The 17424-nt window shown below is 42.1% G+C and overlaps 1 protein-coding gene across 3 annotated transcripts in view; it reads left to right on the top strand.

Moving 5' to 3' along the window:
- Positions 1-16062, top strand: part of sbno2b (strawberry notch homolog 2b) — a 67656-nt gene extending 51594 nt beyond the window's left edge. For all 3 annotated transcript variants that reach the window (XM_071926022.2, XM_078285681.1, XM_078285682.1), the window contains 16 exons: positions 671-753; positions 1093-1275; positions 1571-1692; positions 1946-2077; positions 2436-2571; positions 4554-4666; positions 6167-6238; positions 6983-7091; positions 7219-7290; positions 7477-7620; positions 8016-8110; positions 9103-9195; positions 9402-9533; positions 10305-10381; positions 10989-11179; positions 11608-16062. In XM_071926022.2, the coding sequence (XP_071782123.1) occupies positions 671-753; positions 1093-1275; positions 1571-1692; positions 1946-2077; positions 2436-2571; positions 4554-4666; positions 6167-6238; positions 6983-7091; positions 7219-7290; positions 7477-7620; positions 8016-8110; positions 9103-9195; positions 9402-9533; positions 10305-10381; positions 10989-11179; positions 11608-12812 (2959 nt within the window). In that variant the 3' untranslated portion in view covers positions 12813-16062. The remainder of the gene's footprint in view (positions 1-670; positions 754-1092; positions 1276-1570; positions 1693-1945; positions 2078-2435; positions 2572-4553; positions 4667-6166; positions 6239-6982; positions 7092-7218; positions 7291-7476; positions 7621-8015; positions 8111-9102; positions 9196-9401; positions 9534-10304; positions 10382-10988; positions 11180-11607) is intronic.
- Positions 16063-17424: the final 1362 nt, after the last annotated feature.

Below are 17424 nucleotides of genomic sequence, written 5' to 3'. Positions count from 1 at the left end.
ACACTCATATCTGTCAATTCTAACTGGTGGGCTGTTTGACCCGCCCTCCTTGGTTAAGGCTGTGACTCAAAACTTTCCCAGCATCACAGTTTGCATTTGGACTGTTTTGTGTTTTTGTGCCCTCCCTTCCTCTTTGTGATACCTCTGTGTTTTTAAGTTTATTATTCATTTGTTGCTGGGAGCCTTAGTGCTCTGTGGGTATCTTGCATTCCCTTTTGTTACTTCAGCAAACAGCAAAATGTTTTGCCAAGCTCAGGGAGAACGTATCCAAATCACATAAGTTGCGTAAAATGATAATCGCCCAGGCCATACTGTTTCAATCAATGCCATTCATTCATAATTAAACCAGACAATATCTTTAGTTATCATTAGCTATTTGATTAAATCTGACTAAATGAAGAAAACAAGGAAGGAAAGGTACGTTTTCAATGAACTTCTGTCTGTTTGACCTTAGCCTCTCTCAGCAGACATACCTGAATGTCTGAGTATGTGAGATGGAAGACAAAATGTCAGTCTGCCTGTTAAGACGTGACAGCTATAATGAGGCCAATCAGCGCTGTATCTCCACCTGTCAGAACCGTCCTGTGCTGCCCTGATTGCTTTCCTGTCAGAGTGAAAGTATCTCACTCTCGCTGTCTTTCTCTTCCACCTCTTTCTCTCTTTCCTATAGGGGAGTGTTCCAGTCTCTAGTCCTTAAACACTTCCCATCAGAGAAACAGAGGAGAGAGAAGGGGCCAGGGAATAAGAGAAAACGTAAGTAAAGAAGATGCATTTGTCACATTAAGTTAGCATAGATACCCTAGAATAATATTCATTATATTATGTGTAGCCAATCCTCAGCTGAGGTGTCAAACAACTCTACTGCCTTACAGTCTAATTAGCAGACTGCTGCATTTGTGTATATCTGGTTGTTTGGTTACCATTTGGCACCCTAGATACACTGAAGCACTTGTTTTGTAGTCTATCTCTTACCCTAATTATCTGTGTGGCTTATAATACAAAACTGTGATTTCATTAAATTGTCTCTGGCAAGTGTTGTTTAGCTCTGGTTCTTGTTTCTTACTTTAATATCATGTTGTTGCTACCAATCAGGTAAGCCGCGAGGCCGCCAGCCCAAGTTTCCAAAGCACACAGTGGACAGCGGCGGTGTGATCAACATCAGCGATGACAGCAGTAGCGACACCGACGGCATGGACACAGACTCCAACTCCTCACCAGACTCTCTGCTAGACAATGACGACGTCATCTTTGTCAACCACACTAGCTGCCACACAGGTAGGAAAGCCAGTGAGGTGCCTTTTTTCTTCCGTTGGTGTCATCAGTTGGAGTTAAGCATGTTGAGTCATGACGAAAGTACACCCCAGTAACAAGAAATGATCAACTCAAAGAAGTTATTTTATCTTTTCCAAAAGTGTCCAATCTCCATCACACAGGTGCTTGTCTAGACATTAAAACCCACCTGCCAGTCATCACTTGACACTGTAGCCTGCCATGTCCTGTTATTTTTATGACTCTGGCCTGCTAGGGTTACACTAGTTAATGTTTCCTCTGCTTTCTCTTGTGCTCACAGCCAGGATAGAAGAAATGAAGCAGGGCCTCCTCAACAAGATATCCGTGCTGGGAAAAGAACTACCTCTCAATACCTTGGACGAGCTCATCGATAAGTTTGGAGGACCAGAGAAAGTCTCGGAGGTACGGGCCTTAGACTGTCAACTGGAAACTCTCGGGCTTGACTCATAGACTTGAGACTCATGGGGTTACTTATAAGCTTAAGAGTAAGATTTAGTTGGCGGGGACACTACATGTGCCCCCGCAGGTCTGTTCTTCACTCCTTAAGTCATTGTTCAGACATAAGTACAGAAAATACACTGTGCTTTGAGGTTTCAATCAGCATTTTTGTCAGAATGTGTGTGAGAATGTGTTATCTTATTTTTTTTTTCTGTAGATGACTGGCCGTAAGGGTCGCGTGGTGCGGCGCCCTGACGGCAGCGTCCGTTATGAGTCCCGGGCTGAGCAGGGCCTTACGATCGACCACATCAACGTCAAGGAGAAAGACCGCTTCATGAGTGGCGAGAAGGTCAGATACACCAAGAAATTAGACAGAGATCTAGTTCACCAATAGCTCATAAAAGTGCTTATAATTTATCTCTGTTTGGTCACACACAGCAGCTAATTGTACTCTGTATGGCACTAGTCTTTGCAATAGATTTCACTGAAGCAGTCACCACTGTATAAGCTTGTATTTTCTCTTTTCAATGCTAACCTCAATCTATCCTACTGATAAATAACATTTAAAAGGCTGCAACAGATCTGTCTCTAGAGGAAACTTGCCCTGATAAAAAGTGTATATACACACATACACACTCTCAGTTCCCCAAACATTGTCCATGAGGAAATCCATCCACTAATCATCCTTGCCTCTCCCTCTTCTCCAGTTGGTTGCCATCATCTCGGAGGCGGCCAGCTCCGGTATTTCCCTGCAGGCGGACAAGCGGGTGAAGAACCAGAGGCGCAGGGTCCACATGACCCTGGAGCTGCCCTGGAGTGCAGACAGGGCCATACAGCAGTTTGGTGAGTCAGAGGAAATTGGAAGAGTCTTACGAAGAGCCTTACGAAACCAAAGGGCAGTAAGTGCATGAGAAGGAAAACTAAGGAAAAAATGACTTCTCATGTCCCAGCAAAAGTAGCAGTGCTGCAGAAGTACAAGACTAGACAAGACTGTATGGGTGTCATTTTTTTGTTGATATGAAATCAAAACCCTAATCATGACCTTTGACTTTTAAAGCACACTAAAAGTAGTTACTGCTGCTTGCATGTGTAGGGCAGCATAGGTTAGTCAGTGAACATCTATTTTTGGAATTTAAATCAGTCAATACTGAAAAACTGGGCCCACCTTCTAGCCTGCAAAATTGGGCACTTACCATCATGAATGCACTGTCCTCCTAGTTTGCCTCACAGAGAGCATTACCACTGCTCTTTGCCTCCACTTTTGCCCCACACATAACGCTGCTACCATAGCCAACCAACCTGGTACAGACCTGAAACAACATTCTTCTTAAAAATGACTCATAACAAAAATTTAAATTTTACCTCTGGATGTTGGCTTGGGTGTAATTTGGTCTACATTAATTTTATGTTTTCAATGGAAGATGTCTGCAACAAAAGGCCATATTTCACAACTTTTCCATCAACTGCAATTCATTGAGAGCAGACTCTGGTATGGACTTTTTTTTCCTGCCTCACTTCATGATGACATTGGTGGTATCTGGAAATACGAGTGTAGACACACTCTGCTACTTCCTCCTCTCAGGGTCGCTCTAGCTGTCCATCATGTTGTGGTTTCTACATATGTGCCCGAGACTGGGGTCAAGTTTGGGGTCAAAGGGTATAAGGAATCGTGAAGGAGGAATTCCTAAAGCAGAGGGAGCCCTCTGTAGCTTTATCTCTCACTGAGGATGAGGGCCAAGGTTGGGGCCAAAGATTACCAAATGAAGACAAAGGTTAGGATGTTTTGTACACAGAGACGATCAGTGGTTTGTTTGTGAGTGAGCAAAGATTCAAGGTCAAGCGTGAAAGTTCACGTTTTACAACTGTCTGGGGCAGAAATGTTGAAATGGCATCTTTTCTCACATTCTGCTGGTAATATGAAGTTGTGATTGCCTTCACAGATTTCATACTGTGTGTATATATGAACATTTTATGTTTCATAATAATCCAGAATTATAATAACAGCAGTATTTAAATAAAACAATTTGAGAGGATGTTTTGTTTTGCTAAAGGGAGCAAGGATTTAGTTAAATGAATTAGACCAACATGAATCCCTCTGCCTCTTCTGTCTGTTAGATAATCATTTTTCCAATGCTGCATCCTATACATACTCTCTCTCTCTCTCTCTCTCTCTCTCTCTCTCTCTCTCTCACTCACTCACTCACTCACTCACTCACTCACTCACTCACTCACTCACTCACTCACTCACTCACACACACACAGAGTAGTAAATGAATTAATTGTTTGCAGTAACTAACCGCTGAACTAATATTTTCCATCAGTGGCCTTCCTGCTGGGAGCGGAACCAATAGTCTAACTTTGTGTACGTGGGCTTGTTTGGCAAGTCGGTGTTTAAACAAAACACACACGCACACAGTGATGTAGTATTTAGTTAGTTCCACATAAGAGCTGAACTTCCTTGACTATCCAAATAGTATTGTTCTAGGAAAATGGAAAACAAAACCTGTTGGGTAGAAACATTTTTGTGGGTGAATGACGGCCTGTTCAAACACAGACTCTTCTCCCTGACTGCAATGATTAGATTTCTCTGTCATTTGATATGGCAGCAGCATCCCATCATGTCATCAAAAATATCCCCCTCTTCGTACTTTCCTGTTTTTTCTATTTATGTATCCAGTCACTCAGCAACAGGTCGTTTAGTGAATCAGGATGGCCAAATTGTATGTGTGTATGTTCTAAATGTTCTCTAGTTATAGTCTTAGTCTCTTTAACTGCCATAGGAGAACAGATCCTCTCTTACACTCCTCTTGTTCTTGTCTTTACAGGTCGCACCCACCGGTCCAATCAGGTGACGGCCCCGGAGTACATCTTCCTCATCTCAGAGTTGGCTGGGGAGAGACGTTTCGCCTCCATTGTGGCCAAGAGACTAGAGAGCCTGGTACATCCCATAGTCTTATAGATACTAGGGTGGGGCGGTTGGGTGGGTTGGGGGCGTTATTTGGTTATTTGGGCATGCAACTTCCATTCATTTCTAGTGGGACACTACTGTTTTCCTGAAATGTTCCTGTTCTTTGTGTTCACAATCCCGTCCCTGTAGTCTCCTCTTTGTCTTTACAACGATTTTGCGTGCCACGTCTCCCGCTGCTTTTACTGCGTGAAATCAAGTCTCATGAGAAGATAATCCCCTTCATCCAGTTGTCTTACGAAGTCTGAGAAGAATAATTGTTCCACTGCAAACACAGAGGATCAGTCTTTTGTGCTTATTGATTGTTGTGTTCCTGAGTTGCCATTGTGAAGACTCCACCGTTTGCTCCTTCACCCTGCCCTCACCCTCTGTCCTTCCTGTTTTCTGGGTTATTCCCTAGAGTGTAGACTCTCCTTTCTTGTTGGTTCACTTGAGGTCACATCGACTTTTCTCCACATTTCAAGCCACAAGAGATTCCTGGGTATTTCCCTCTTCATCGCAATAATGGAAAACTAAGTTAGCAGGAAAAAAAAAAGGGAAAGGACCATGTCTGGATAATAAGTCTGCGATGATTTTCCATATTTATTATTGCATTTCAGCACCGCCAGTCATTTATTTTCATAGTGTCCCAGTATGACGGCTCTTTTGGGAGAACGGGGAAGGAGGGTGAGAGGGGGGTGGCAGTTCCAGAAAGTCATTCCTGTGTTTGCCAGCCGTGTTCGGTAATCTGCCTTGAGAATAGGTCACGTCACGTCCCCCTGCCTGCCTGAACTTGATACGAACACGCGCGTGCACACACACACACACACACACACACACACACACACACACACGCATGCACGCACAGACAGACGCACCAGAGGGCTGAATACCTTTTGTGATTGGCTCTCTTCAGATGAGCAGTGAGGTCATATCTGGCTGAGACATCCCTTTGTTTTGGTGTCTTGAGACATTCCTCTGTGTGGGCAGTGCCAGCAGCTGGTTACAAGGCTGGTGTGCTGTCGACTTGGCTAAACTCCACCTTCTCCCCCTAAATCTTCCTTCACCTCCCTCACAGAGGTTCGTTTGAAAGGTCAACAAAAGGTCAAAAGACAAGCAAAATGGCTAGCATCTGAACACAGCTCCAGATGCTATTAATACCTGGCACTAACATTTCAGTACAGATAATCTCTCTCTTAGTCTTCTTTTGTCTTTTAGTCTTCTTGTGTCTCTTAGTCGGTCTTTTGTTAAAATGTAGCTTGGAGTCCTGTCTAGACGCAAAACGATATCAGAGGGCGGTACAAGAAACACTGACGAATTCTGGCTGTGATGTGAAAGTTGCCCTCAACACCTCAACCTCAGCACTTTACTCTTACACCTTGAGCTGAGAGTAGGCTGTGTAGGCACGCTATTTGATGTGTATGTGATTATATCAGTGTATGAATGATGCTTTGAAGGCTGTGAAACTAATACGGTCTCTGATCTACTTTGCAGGGTGCGTTAACCCACGGGGATAGAAGAGCCACTGAATCCAGAGATCTGAGCAAATACAACTTTGAGAACAAGGTTAGTACATTTCAGAACTACTGTATATCGTCTTCTGACCTTTGTGCTTCTATTTTAATGGGAACCAATTAAGCTCTATGTCAGACTGTCACTGTTTGCAATACACAGGATCTGATGAATGAATGAATTTATTTTTTATTTTCATGTCATTCCATCTAAATGGCCCATCCCACATGGGATTACGTGACACACAATTACAACAACATATAAAACACAGACTTCCAGGTCACTCAGCATAATAGCACAAACTACAGCTAATATAATACAAAGCAACTACTTATACAACATGTATTTTCATTTTTCATCGAGTGTCCATGCTTTATCTAAATAGTCCACAAAAGCAAATGTTTCCACCTCACACAATTTTTTTCATGATTTCTGAGTGACTTCCATCGATAGGGTTAGGGTTAGAAACTTATGAAACCTATGTAGAAACTTGGCTGGATCTTAAAGGAAAGGGGTGTGGGCGATATAGGGTATGTCATCTGGGATTGCAACACCCAATCACAGATGTTTTGTTGCATTAGGCCCACAGCTTCTCTAGAAGTCTCCACAGAAAGTTCTGGCATCCAAGTACCACCCACCTCTTGATCAGAACTATTACATCTACACTAAACCTTTTTGTAGACCTTCATATTTGAGATCCTGAATGAGTTACATTTTAAAATTGCTAGTGTGGAGTTGTTGAATGAGCTTCGGGAGCCAATATGTCTGTACCAATTGCATTTCCCCTCTCCCCTGCAGTATGGTACCAAGGCTCTGGATAAAATAACCAAAGCTATCCTGGGCCACATAGAGAACAAGGTGCCCCCACCCAAAGGCTACCCGGGGGGCGAGGCCATGTTCTTCAGAGGTACGTTTCACTCTGAGGTTTGATTGACTGTGTCAGTATCTCAGGGCATAAGAAAGACTACTTCTTCCACCACAAACTCTAGTATGATTGATTCACATAACTACAACTATGTTCTTCTTTATTCCAGACATGAAACTCGGAATGATGGATGTGGGCATCTTTTGTAAGGAGTCTCGCTTTGGGATCAGTACTGAGAAGGGTAAGGCACTGAGAGACATGCAGGCAGATCTTGAGTAAAACATGAGGATAGGATTTTTATGCCAGTATATTTAGGGTAAATGTGTACCCCTAGACCACCTACTTAAAATTGAATTCAGCTGTGTTCATCTGTTCACATATAATTATATTGCCTTGTTAACTGCTATGCATTGCATTTTTCTCTCAGACTGCAGCATCACCAAGTTCCTAAACCGCATCCTAGGCCTGGAGGTCCACAAGCAGAACCATCTCTTCCAGTACTTCACCAACAACTTTGACTACCTAATTGAGAAGGACAAGAAGGAGGGCAAATACGACATGGGAATCCTAGGTATGGAGGTCAAGAGTAACTCACAAAGTCTGAGGTTTTAGGCACATCTGGTATTAGTTAGGGGGTTGAATGTGGAACCACACAAGTAAATGGTATATATGCTGGTCAGGACCTTTATTAAGATGGTACCCAATCCATTAATGTCAATGATTATACTGGTTAAAACATTTTTTTTTAATATCTTCAAATAGCTCATTACTTACATTGAGCCACGATGGTAATTTGGTTAGTCAGACAGCTTATAGATTGGGCTATTCCTCTTTGTCATTGTTGCATGCTAATCTATTACTACCATATCTGTCTGTTCGGTTCTGTTCTTTTCCAAATGTATTTTCTGTCCCATTCTATCGTGGCTCTACTCCGTCTGAAATTTTGTTCTGTCGTGTCCCTGACAGACCTTGCCCCAGGAAACGATGAGATCTATGAGGAGAAGCAGGAGATTTTCCTGACAGCTGGAAACCCTCAGGACGGACAGGTTGTTCTCTATAAGGTAGGCACAACCTCATCTCATGTGTAATGCTATAAAATTAGGCAGCAGCTCTGATAGCCAAGCACATTTACAGGCTTTGGGTGATCTTGTAGCCATCGCACAATGTTACATTATGTTCCTGTGACCTTCTTTGTTTTGTAACAGAATGCACACTGCTTTGTTGTGCCAACAAGAAAGATATTGCATCATGTATTTGGATGATATTAGAAGAATTCCTATTTTATTGCCCACAGCAGACTCTGTGAATATATGATGTTTATAAAAACACAAATCTGGGGCTGTCCTGTTTTAGTTACAACCAGTGGGATTAATAGGGTCATGGTTGGCCAAAAAAATTATAAGCTTATCTTTGGCAGCAAAGCAATATCCACAGATTAGTTAGCAAAAACTATGAATTAATTAAGATTTTCTCGTCAAGGCTTGCCCTACACACACACTTGCATATAAAAAGGAACTGATACAACTGGGGAAATTATCTCAGAGTTTGTTTCACATAAACTGAACTCCCAGTTCCAGACTGTTGCAGAGGTAACAAGAGTAGCTACCTCTATATGTGAGTTTTGATTGATGTCAGTTTGCCATTGGTTAGACTGTGATCATACAGGCTTAGCCCCAGGCTGAGGAGCCTATGGAGACTCTAGTGGGAGGTGGGAACGGGATAATTACTGGTATCTCCGGCTTTTAGCTGTTGCTGCAGGCTAACCTACATTTGACATTTCAAACTTGGCAAGAGAACAGAATGCTACACAGCCAGGACCAGTTTAGCAGGTATAGAGAGAGAGTGGGTGCATGCGTGACTGTGGTAGACAATGAGTTTTATTCAAATCTACATCAGTGTGCATTTTTTAAATATGCCTCAGATTATAATCGTGGCTCTCTATGCAAGAGTAGTTCCCTTCAGGCCAGCAGTATGTGGTTGCATGGCTGGTTAGATCCTCTTCTTTCATTAAACATCTGCTCCAGTCTCTGATTCTTTACCTTTTGCCCTGTAGATCAGTGTGGACAGAGGCATGCCCTGGGAAGAGGCCTACGAGAAGGCACAGAAGCTCAGCGGTTCTGAGGAGGGATTCTACCTGTCTCACAAGGTGAACCTATGTACCAATAAAAAAACAAACAACCCAAGCTGTACTGTAAGACAGTTGTAAATTTAGAATTTATTATGTGACCCAGACACCACAGAATCTGTATATGTCAGCATCATTTGATAAAATGGATGTAGTCTACAACTGTGGACGTCTCGAAAACAGAACTCACTGTCTACATAGTACTGAGTTGTGCCTCCTCCCCACAGTTGCGAGGTAACCACCCTTGTGTGCTGCTTGCTGAGCAAGGCCGAGGCAAGAACTTTGTTGTCTACAAGCCCAACATCGGCAAGCAGGCCCATCCTGAGAGCCTGGACAACCTGCAGCTACGTTACCGGAAGGTGAGGGCCTGTCTCTCTGTCTGTTGATCAACCAGTCAGGCTCACAGTTGGTTTCTGTCTGTATCTGTGTCTATATATTATATAATGTCCCCACTTACAAGAGAATAACCAGTTACAATGATGATCACTGGAAAGGACCAAGCTGGACTTTTTAGGATTTGTACAATTCCCACAAAGTGATCTGTGATTGTTGGTTAGAGCGTCTAACTTTTATGGAGTCAACTGCCCCCTTGTGGATATTTAACAGTAATGAACCAGACAATATTCAAGGCATTAGAACTGAAAGATGTGGCAATATTTTATAGCCCCCTAAACTCATTAGCAAGAGCATGAGCAACATAACTCAGGATTAAATGTATGGCTCAAGGGGTTGTTGAAATCCCCCTTTGTTTATATTGTCGATTTAAGCTGTACCTCTTTCCCTTTCCCACATGAAGAAGTGGGTGATGATTAATGACCCTTCACCACATGCTCACTGAGAACAATATTCACATCCTCCTTTGATACGATGAACAATTGTAAATGTGATGAAACCATAATGTCACCTGTGGTTGGGAATAAACAAATGGCTCTTTGTTGCGAGAGTGACACTCTCCCTTTTGTCTTGTGTTCTGTTCCTGTATTGTTAAAAATATATTCCCAAAGCTGCATGTTCTTGTCTTGTGTATTTTCTGGATGTCCATTGTCCTGAATGGTGTGTTCTGGTGCTGCAGTGCATTGTGGGTGTGGTGAGTTCCCTGCTGATTGTGGTGTTATATGTTCCTTTTGCAGGTGACTCCAGAAGAAGCCCAGGAGAGCTGGGAGAACCAGTTCACCTTCTCCTTCAAGAAGTGTAGCCATGCCAATTGGTAAGTAGGAATCCACAACCTCCGCTGGGATTAATGGCTCACGTATATCCAATCAGGCTGGTGCTTATCAGGACTCAAACAGGGTTATTTTAAGGTCAGATGCCATTCCTAAGGATTTGCAGGTCACCTGAGAACTAGTCTCGTATAGAAATACCTCCAAAGTTTCACATTTGCACCATCCCCCTCTGAGAGAATGCTAGATTGGTGATTGGTCAGTCTCACAGCCTTTTGTACAATTTTAAAATCTCAAAGACGTGAGGGATCTGCTCGCTGGCTGTGCAATTTTGTCAATAGATATGCAAACAACAACTTATATGCCTTTAACTAAAACATCTACTAACAAGGAGTTCAATGTGATGGACAATGTGACCTAATGGACAATTTGAAAGAGAAGCACTATGTATGTCATCCCTGCTGGCGTAGCATAACATCTCACTGATAAATAAGTCTTCACCCCTTTGTGGTGGGTGGACTTAACAAATGTCTCCACTCCTTCAAACAGAATAAAAGGCATTGATTAGATTAGGTGACACAAGATATTTTCAAGGCTCTTTCATGTGTGTAAAAGATTTGACTTATATCTTTCCATCTTCCCCCTTCTCCCTAGGAATGGGAAATGTAAGAAGATTGAGGAAGGCCAGGAGTGTCTGCAGGGCATGCGTCTCCGTCAGTACCACATGTTGTGTGGCGCTCTACTGCGTGTGTGGAAGCGTGTGGCCGATGTGGTCTCTGACATCACCAGCTCCAGCATCCTGCAGATTGTTCGCCTCAAAACCAAACAGCATAACAAGCAAGTCGGTCAGTACAGCCCTCTGGGACAAGTGATATGAACTAACACAATACACAATTTGTACAGGCTTTTAGAATATCTCTGAGACTTTGCCCTAATATTCTGTAAACCATAATAAACAAAAAGTCCAGCCCAAAGTTTAAAGTGTGAATTCGATTTGTCAGATCAACTAAGAGGAATCAGCAGTTGTTTATTGTTTTGCTGGTAAAACCTGTGATAGTGGTGACTCATGACGCTTCTTTATTACAAATTGAGGAAATTAAATTGTTGCTCGCTTTCCTCATTTGTCCCTTATGAACTCTTATTAATCAGTGTTTCCCTTTGAGCACTGCAAGGTGACACTAAGTGACATTATTACAAACCAGCTCCTACGCAGCACAGCCAATTTGGGAAAGTCTGAATACTGACACATTACCTTACTTTACATCTTCCCCAGGTATCAAGATCCCAGAGAACTGTGTGGCTCGTGTGCGAGACGAGCTACTGCTGATGGACGAGGAGGTGAAGAGGAGGCGCAAGGAGAAGGAGCAGCAGGCTCTGGAGCAACGGCAGGCTGAGGAGCGCAACCGCAAACTGGAGGCGCACAAACACCTCCTGGCCAATCTGTTCAGCCAGAGCCCCATCCACAACCAGTCCCTCAGCCAGTCTCTGACCCAGAACCCTCTACAAAGGACACAAACCCAGAGCATCTCCCAAATAACGCTACAGCGAGCCCAGGCCCAAACCCAGTCCACTTTACAGCTCTTATCCTTGCAGAGGAACCCCAACCAAACCCAGCAAAGGACCCAGACCAACCGGCCCGGCAACACCACCGCCACCCCCACCACCAACCAGGGCCCTCTACCCAGCATGGCCAGCCTCAGCTCCCGTTTCTCGCAGTTTTCTCCCCAGCCCTTCTTATCCTCATTCCCAGCTCTGAAGAACCCCTCCCTCCCGCTCTCTCAGGCCGCACTGTCCGCCGCCGCCTCCTCCAAGAACCCTCTGGATGAGATCTTGGACCTGACGGTGAGCTCGCCATCCCCCTCCCCAGACAGCACGGAGGGCGGGCTGAGCCTGGACAGTCTGACGGGACCCTCTGGACCGTTCAGAGACGACTTTGGTCTGGAGTCTCTGATCTCTCGGAGCGCGCTGAACGCCCAGCACACTGCACAAATACAGCAGCAGCAGCCGCCGCCTCTATTGCTACAGCAGCAGCAGCAGCAACATCTGCAGGCCAGACAGCAGCAGGAGAACCAGAACTTACTGGTCAACAACCACCAACCAGACTTTTTAGACTTCTTAGACTTGCCCCTGTCTTACCAACTGTCCACACAGAGAGCCAACCATTCATCCTCTACCTCCTCCTCCTCCTCTTCCACCTCCTCCACCCCCTCTGTCTCAAACAACCCGGTGTCTCGCGTCTCCACCGGCCTCCTCTCCACCTCTACCCTCATCCCAACATCTTCCTCCTCTTCTCTTTTTTCCAACGCACCCTCCTCCTCTCTCTTCTCCTCCCCTTGTCTCCTCCCCCCGTCAGACTCTCTGCCCTTACCCAACGGCCACTGCAGTTCTGACGCTCTCGACGCTCGCGAGGTTCTGAACAGCATGCTACAGACCGGACTGGACCGCAAGTCCGTCATTCAGTACCGGCAACCAGAATGAGATGATGCCTAGCAACAGCTCATCTGGACTTCTTATGTTTTGTTTTCTTTGTTTGTGTTTTTTTTTACGCAGATTTTGTCTTGTTCGCTGCTGTCTGTGAACGCACCCTTGGACCTGCTCCCACTCCCCTCAGGGCCTATAGTCACATCACTGCCTGTCCTGTCCTGCGCTCAGCTCACCCTTCTCTCTATCCAACTGTAGCATTCACCTGCTAGGGTCACAGTCACCAGTCCTGACTTCGGAGTGGCTGTTAAGGTGATAGATATCAGATTTCTACACCAAAGTGTCCCCTCAACAGTGAAAGACAGCTGTAACAAAGTATGATTTTTGCCATTTGAAAAACCCATGTGATCGCTGTATTTTGTGAAGTGTAAGAGCCGTCAAATAGAGCTCATTCATAGAGGTAATCCTTGTGTAGAAATCTTTTACCAATAACACACCTCCCCCTGCTGGTTTTATGTGGTATGATGGTTAAAGTTGCTGGAACCTAAATGCCTTTCACCAGTTATAACCACACATTTTGTAGAGTCTGCTTCTCTGTTGTCCTGTTAATTTGCTTCATGGCCATTTGTCTCGACTATAACAACGCTATGTGCAGAGCTCGGTTTGAATTAAACAAAGGTTTCACTCAAAAGATAGTGTTGAACTGGAAGATAGAAAAAAAAAACCCAGATGAGAGATCATTTAGCTAGTTAGCCATGAAATGCCTCAGTTTTCATTCTCTTCTTCATGCCCCCTCTTGTTTCTCTCCCTGCTTTTATGAACACTAGTGTGAGGAGGAAGGGGGAGGAAGAGCAGTCTGCTGTTGCAAACAGTGCCTTTGGAGAAATCTACTAAAAATGCAGTCTTTAAAAACCCATATAGGCCTAATGTATAGATTTGTACTTCTTGAGCGTTTGTTGGTTTTAATTTTAATTTATTCTGATATATTTGTATTTAACTCTTAGCCCCTCAGTCAGTAGTTGTTGGTGTTATAATATGCTGGTGGTGGGTTTTAGGAATAACTAGTAACCCCCATTAAGCCTGTATGTGTTTGTATGTTTATCTGTGGAGCCCATAGCTGACCCTATAGCAAGAGCAGCAGACTTTTCCTTTACCTGCGCCCCTTCTGTCCCAGCTGATTAGACAGAGAAGTGGGGGTCAATGTGGGACTGATGTTGCAAGGATAACTCTATTGAGCAGAATGGGTTAAAATTGTGTCAAAAAAATTAATACCCACTTTTTTTTTTTCTTTTTTTTTTAAAGCCGATGATAACATTTAGTGATGTGACTCCTGGTTTGCTTTGATTTTGAAGTTCTCAGGAAAGTCTAGAGTGCGTTGTTTATCTGTTTTTGTATCGTTTTGACAAATATTGATATGAAAAATTGTTTTCAGTCCGTAATTCCAGTGGTTATCAAAAATCACCACACACTTTCAAATCTTCTAGTTGTTATTGGTCTGAAATGGTCTGAAATGAAAACCTATTAAAACAAAAATGTAAATCTGACTTTTTCCACTTTCATTTGAACGTGATAACCAGAAAAATCTGGGTACTCATTTCTGACAAAGTATTAAAATGGAAAACTAAAACACCTTGGTAGTGCAAGTGTGCACACCTTCAAATAATACTTAATCAAAGCACCTGTTGCTTTGATAACAGCAGTAATTCTGGTTAAGTCTCTCCAAACTACACACATCTGGATATAGTGGAGTTTTCTCTCAAGTTTATTTTAATGGGTTTTCATCATAAAAGCAAGGCCTCAAAGCAATAAAATCTATTTTGAAAGGGTGTGTAGACTTTTTAATACCCGCTGTGTATGATAGTATATATTTGAGAACCTGTGAGATCTGGCCATCTTTGTGTGAAATGAATGCACTGTAGTTGGTTCATGACAAAATGCCTGGATATGTTCAAATGATCAAAAAGCAATAAAACTAGATTCTACATTTGTTATGAAATAGAAAAGCCTAAGTACTGTTTACGCTCAACAACAGGCAAAGCTTTGTGATTACCTTTGCATGGTATAAATTGGATTCTTCTTATTTCTGTTGTGCTTCATAGTCTACTAGTCAAAAAGAGCTGAAATACATACGACCTTTGTATAGAACATTGTCATGGGATGAAAGCAATGTGCTCTTGATGTTTTCGTCATCATTGTTATTATGAAAGTTATTATTGATATTTATATTTAAGGGATATTTAGATTTTAGATATGTTATCCTGCTTATTACAGTAGTTAATGAAAAGTTTGGTCAGGGAAGTTTCTAGTTTTCAAGATTACTATAAAACAAAAGCAAGAAAGTCTATTATAACCTGCCACCAAATAAGATTGCACTGTTCTGTACTGCTGTACAGTGTCTGGTTTTGTTTGTGCTCTTTTCGATTTTTGCTTCTTTTTCCAAGTAGAATTGTTTCTCCAACTTGTACGGACTCTGTCAGGCCTTCAGTTTGCAGAGAGATACCAAAGTATTCCACAGTCACCCCTGAAGTTACTGGCTCTAAGATATCTGATCTTTTATCAATCTCAGGAAGAAACCTTAAAGAGGTGTATTGGTGGGGGTGGGGGAGGGGGGGGGGGTTAGGAGAAATATATAATTTTCCCTTATAACAGTGGTGAAACTAACCAATACATTTGATTGCTATTTTTTCTTCACTCTGTGCTGTGACTCTTTTGCTGTATTTTTTTATGTTATAGACTTAATGTGATGGGTTTGTTATTTGTCATTGTTGTGAAAATGTCAGTGATTCTACATGTTTATGCCTTCTTAGGGCAAAGATCAAAGGCTGTTTCTTTTTTAAGGAACATTATTATTTCCTCTGGACAGTTTCATTTTTTTTTTTTTTTTTTTGTGTTGCAGTTATTGGACAATTAATCCGTGTTAAAGCTGACATAGATTTTGAGTAGATTTTCACTTGGGTTATACTGATATGTGCAATTTATCTGTCCAAGTCTTTTCCCCTCCCTCACTATGACAGATGTTTTGGTTCAGACTGACTCTGGCTCATCACAATATCTCAGAAGCTTGTTATCGCTCTTCTCTTTTAATTGCAAAATAAGATAATTGCATGTTTTTCTGTGTTATCCGTATACCATCTTTCATTTTGCTTCTAATATTCCTCATCAGGCACATTCCGAGTTGTCAGACAGTAAACAAAAGATTTGCCTCTCTGCTTTGTGTTACGTGGTCACACAAGTAAAGCTTTATGCATCTGAGGGAAATGGATATGGAGCTGCATTTTCAGAAATAAAAATCTGCATTCTGCAAGAACCCTGTTACTCTGTTGATTAGTGTAGTTAGGCCTTTTGTCATTTTTATCATTTTGCACTAAGAATGGCATAATCAAGTTACTGTTGTCTTGTTGGTTATGATTGAGAGTTGCAAGCTTGTTATGTTCCTAGCTTGTTATGTTCCTGATCTTTTGATGGATTGCTATGTGTATACTGTAACCATCTTCCTTGTTTTCTCCACCTTTTGCATATTATATAAATGTTATCACATTCAAATAATTTATTGCTAACAAAAAATGAAACAAAAAACATGCTACTGATTGTATGTATTTTTAAACAAAGCCTATTTTTTCTGTAAAAAAAACTGTGTTCAGCACTTTTATTCTGGGTTGTGCTTTTGTTTTCTATATATTTATAATTTAGATCGAAATGTATATATTGTAAAAATTGTGCCTTTCGACTAATTCTTTAAAAAGGTTTTCTACTCATTAAAGGAAGGAATATATCAAATTGCAATCTTAACTTTGTAAACAAATAAAAACTTGAAGATTGCTGAAATTGAGTGTCATTTCTTCAGTGAATTGGCCCATTCTTTCCTGCCTTGTTAAGGAAGAAACATGCTTGTCAGGTGGATAATTCACGTGATCTGCATTGTTGTCGTAACCCCCAAAGGCCTATTGTAGATTTATCTGTGCAGCTGTAGAATAGAGCAGGTGTGGGGGATATGGATATGTTAAGACTTGGGGCCACAGCTGAAGTTGAAGCATTTTAACTTAAGTTTCTAACAGCATTTACAACACGACTCCAGATTTATTTAAGAGATAGAAAACCGAACAAAGAGATAAAATGGAAAAGAAATACAACTACAAAGGCTGAAATGTTACTCTATAAACCTCTGTGCTCAGTAGCCAACCACAAATTTTATATCCACACAAAATATTTCTCCTCCTTTGGGATGTCAGGACTAGGACTATATGTACCTACTGTAGTATTACACCATATTACTGTATGTCTCACTCAATGAATATGTCACACACCCACCTGTAGCCCACAGCCACTACCTTCACTTTACAATATTCCTGTAAAACAAGTAGATAACAGGAGTCACACCATAGATTATAAAGTAGCTGAACTTTTTTTTTCTCCATTGCTCTTTACTATGATACAGCATACTTACATGTGATAATCTCACAACTAGTTTCCATAACAACAAAACAAAGCGCGGGGAACACAAGCTACAGATACAAAGAACCACAGTGCCATCTCCCTATCGTCAATAGACTTACCTATACAAAACAATTAGATCTGGATTTGTGAATTTGAAAATTACCCAAAATATTTAACCTTATGTGAGCAAAGAGGCAGTATTGCTAACACATCTTCATTTATTTATATACATTAA

The sequence above is a fragment of the Centroberyx gerrardi genome, chromosome 9 (assembly GCF_048128805.1).
Source record: "Centroberyx gerrardi isolate f3 chromosome 9, fCenGer3.hap1.cur.20231027, whole genome shotgun sequence".
Taxonomy (NCBI): Eukaryota; Metazoa; Chordata; class Actinopteri; order Beryciformes; family Berycidae; genus Centroberyx; species Centroberyx gerrardi.
This window is presented reverse-complemented; position numbering and strand designations above follow the sequence as displayed.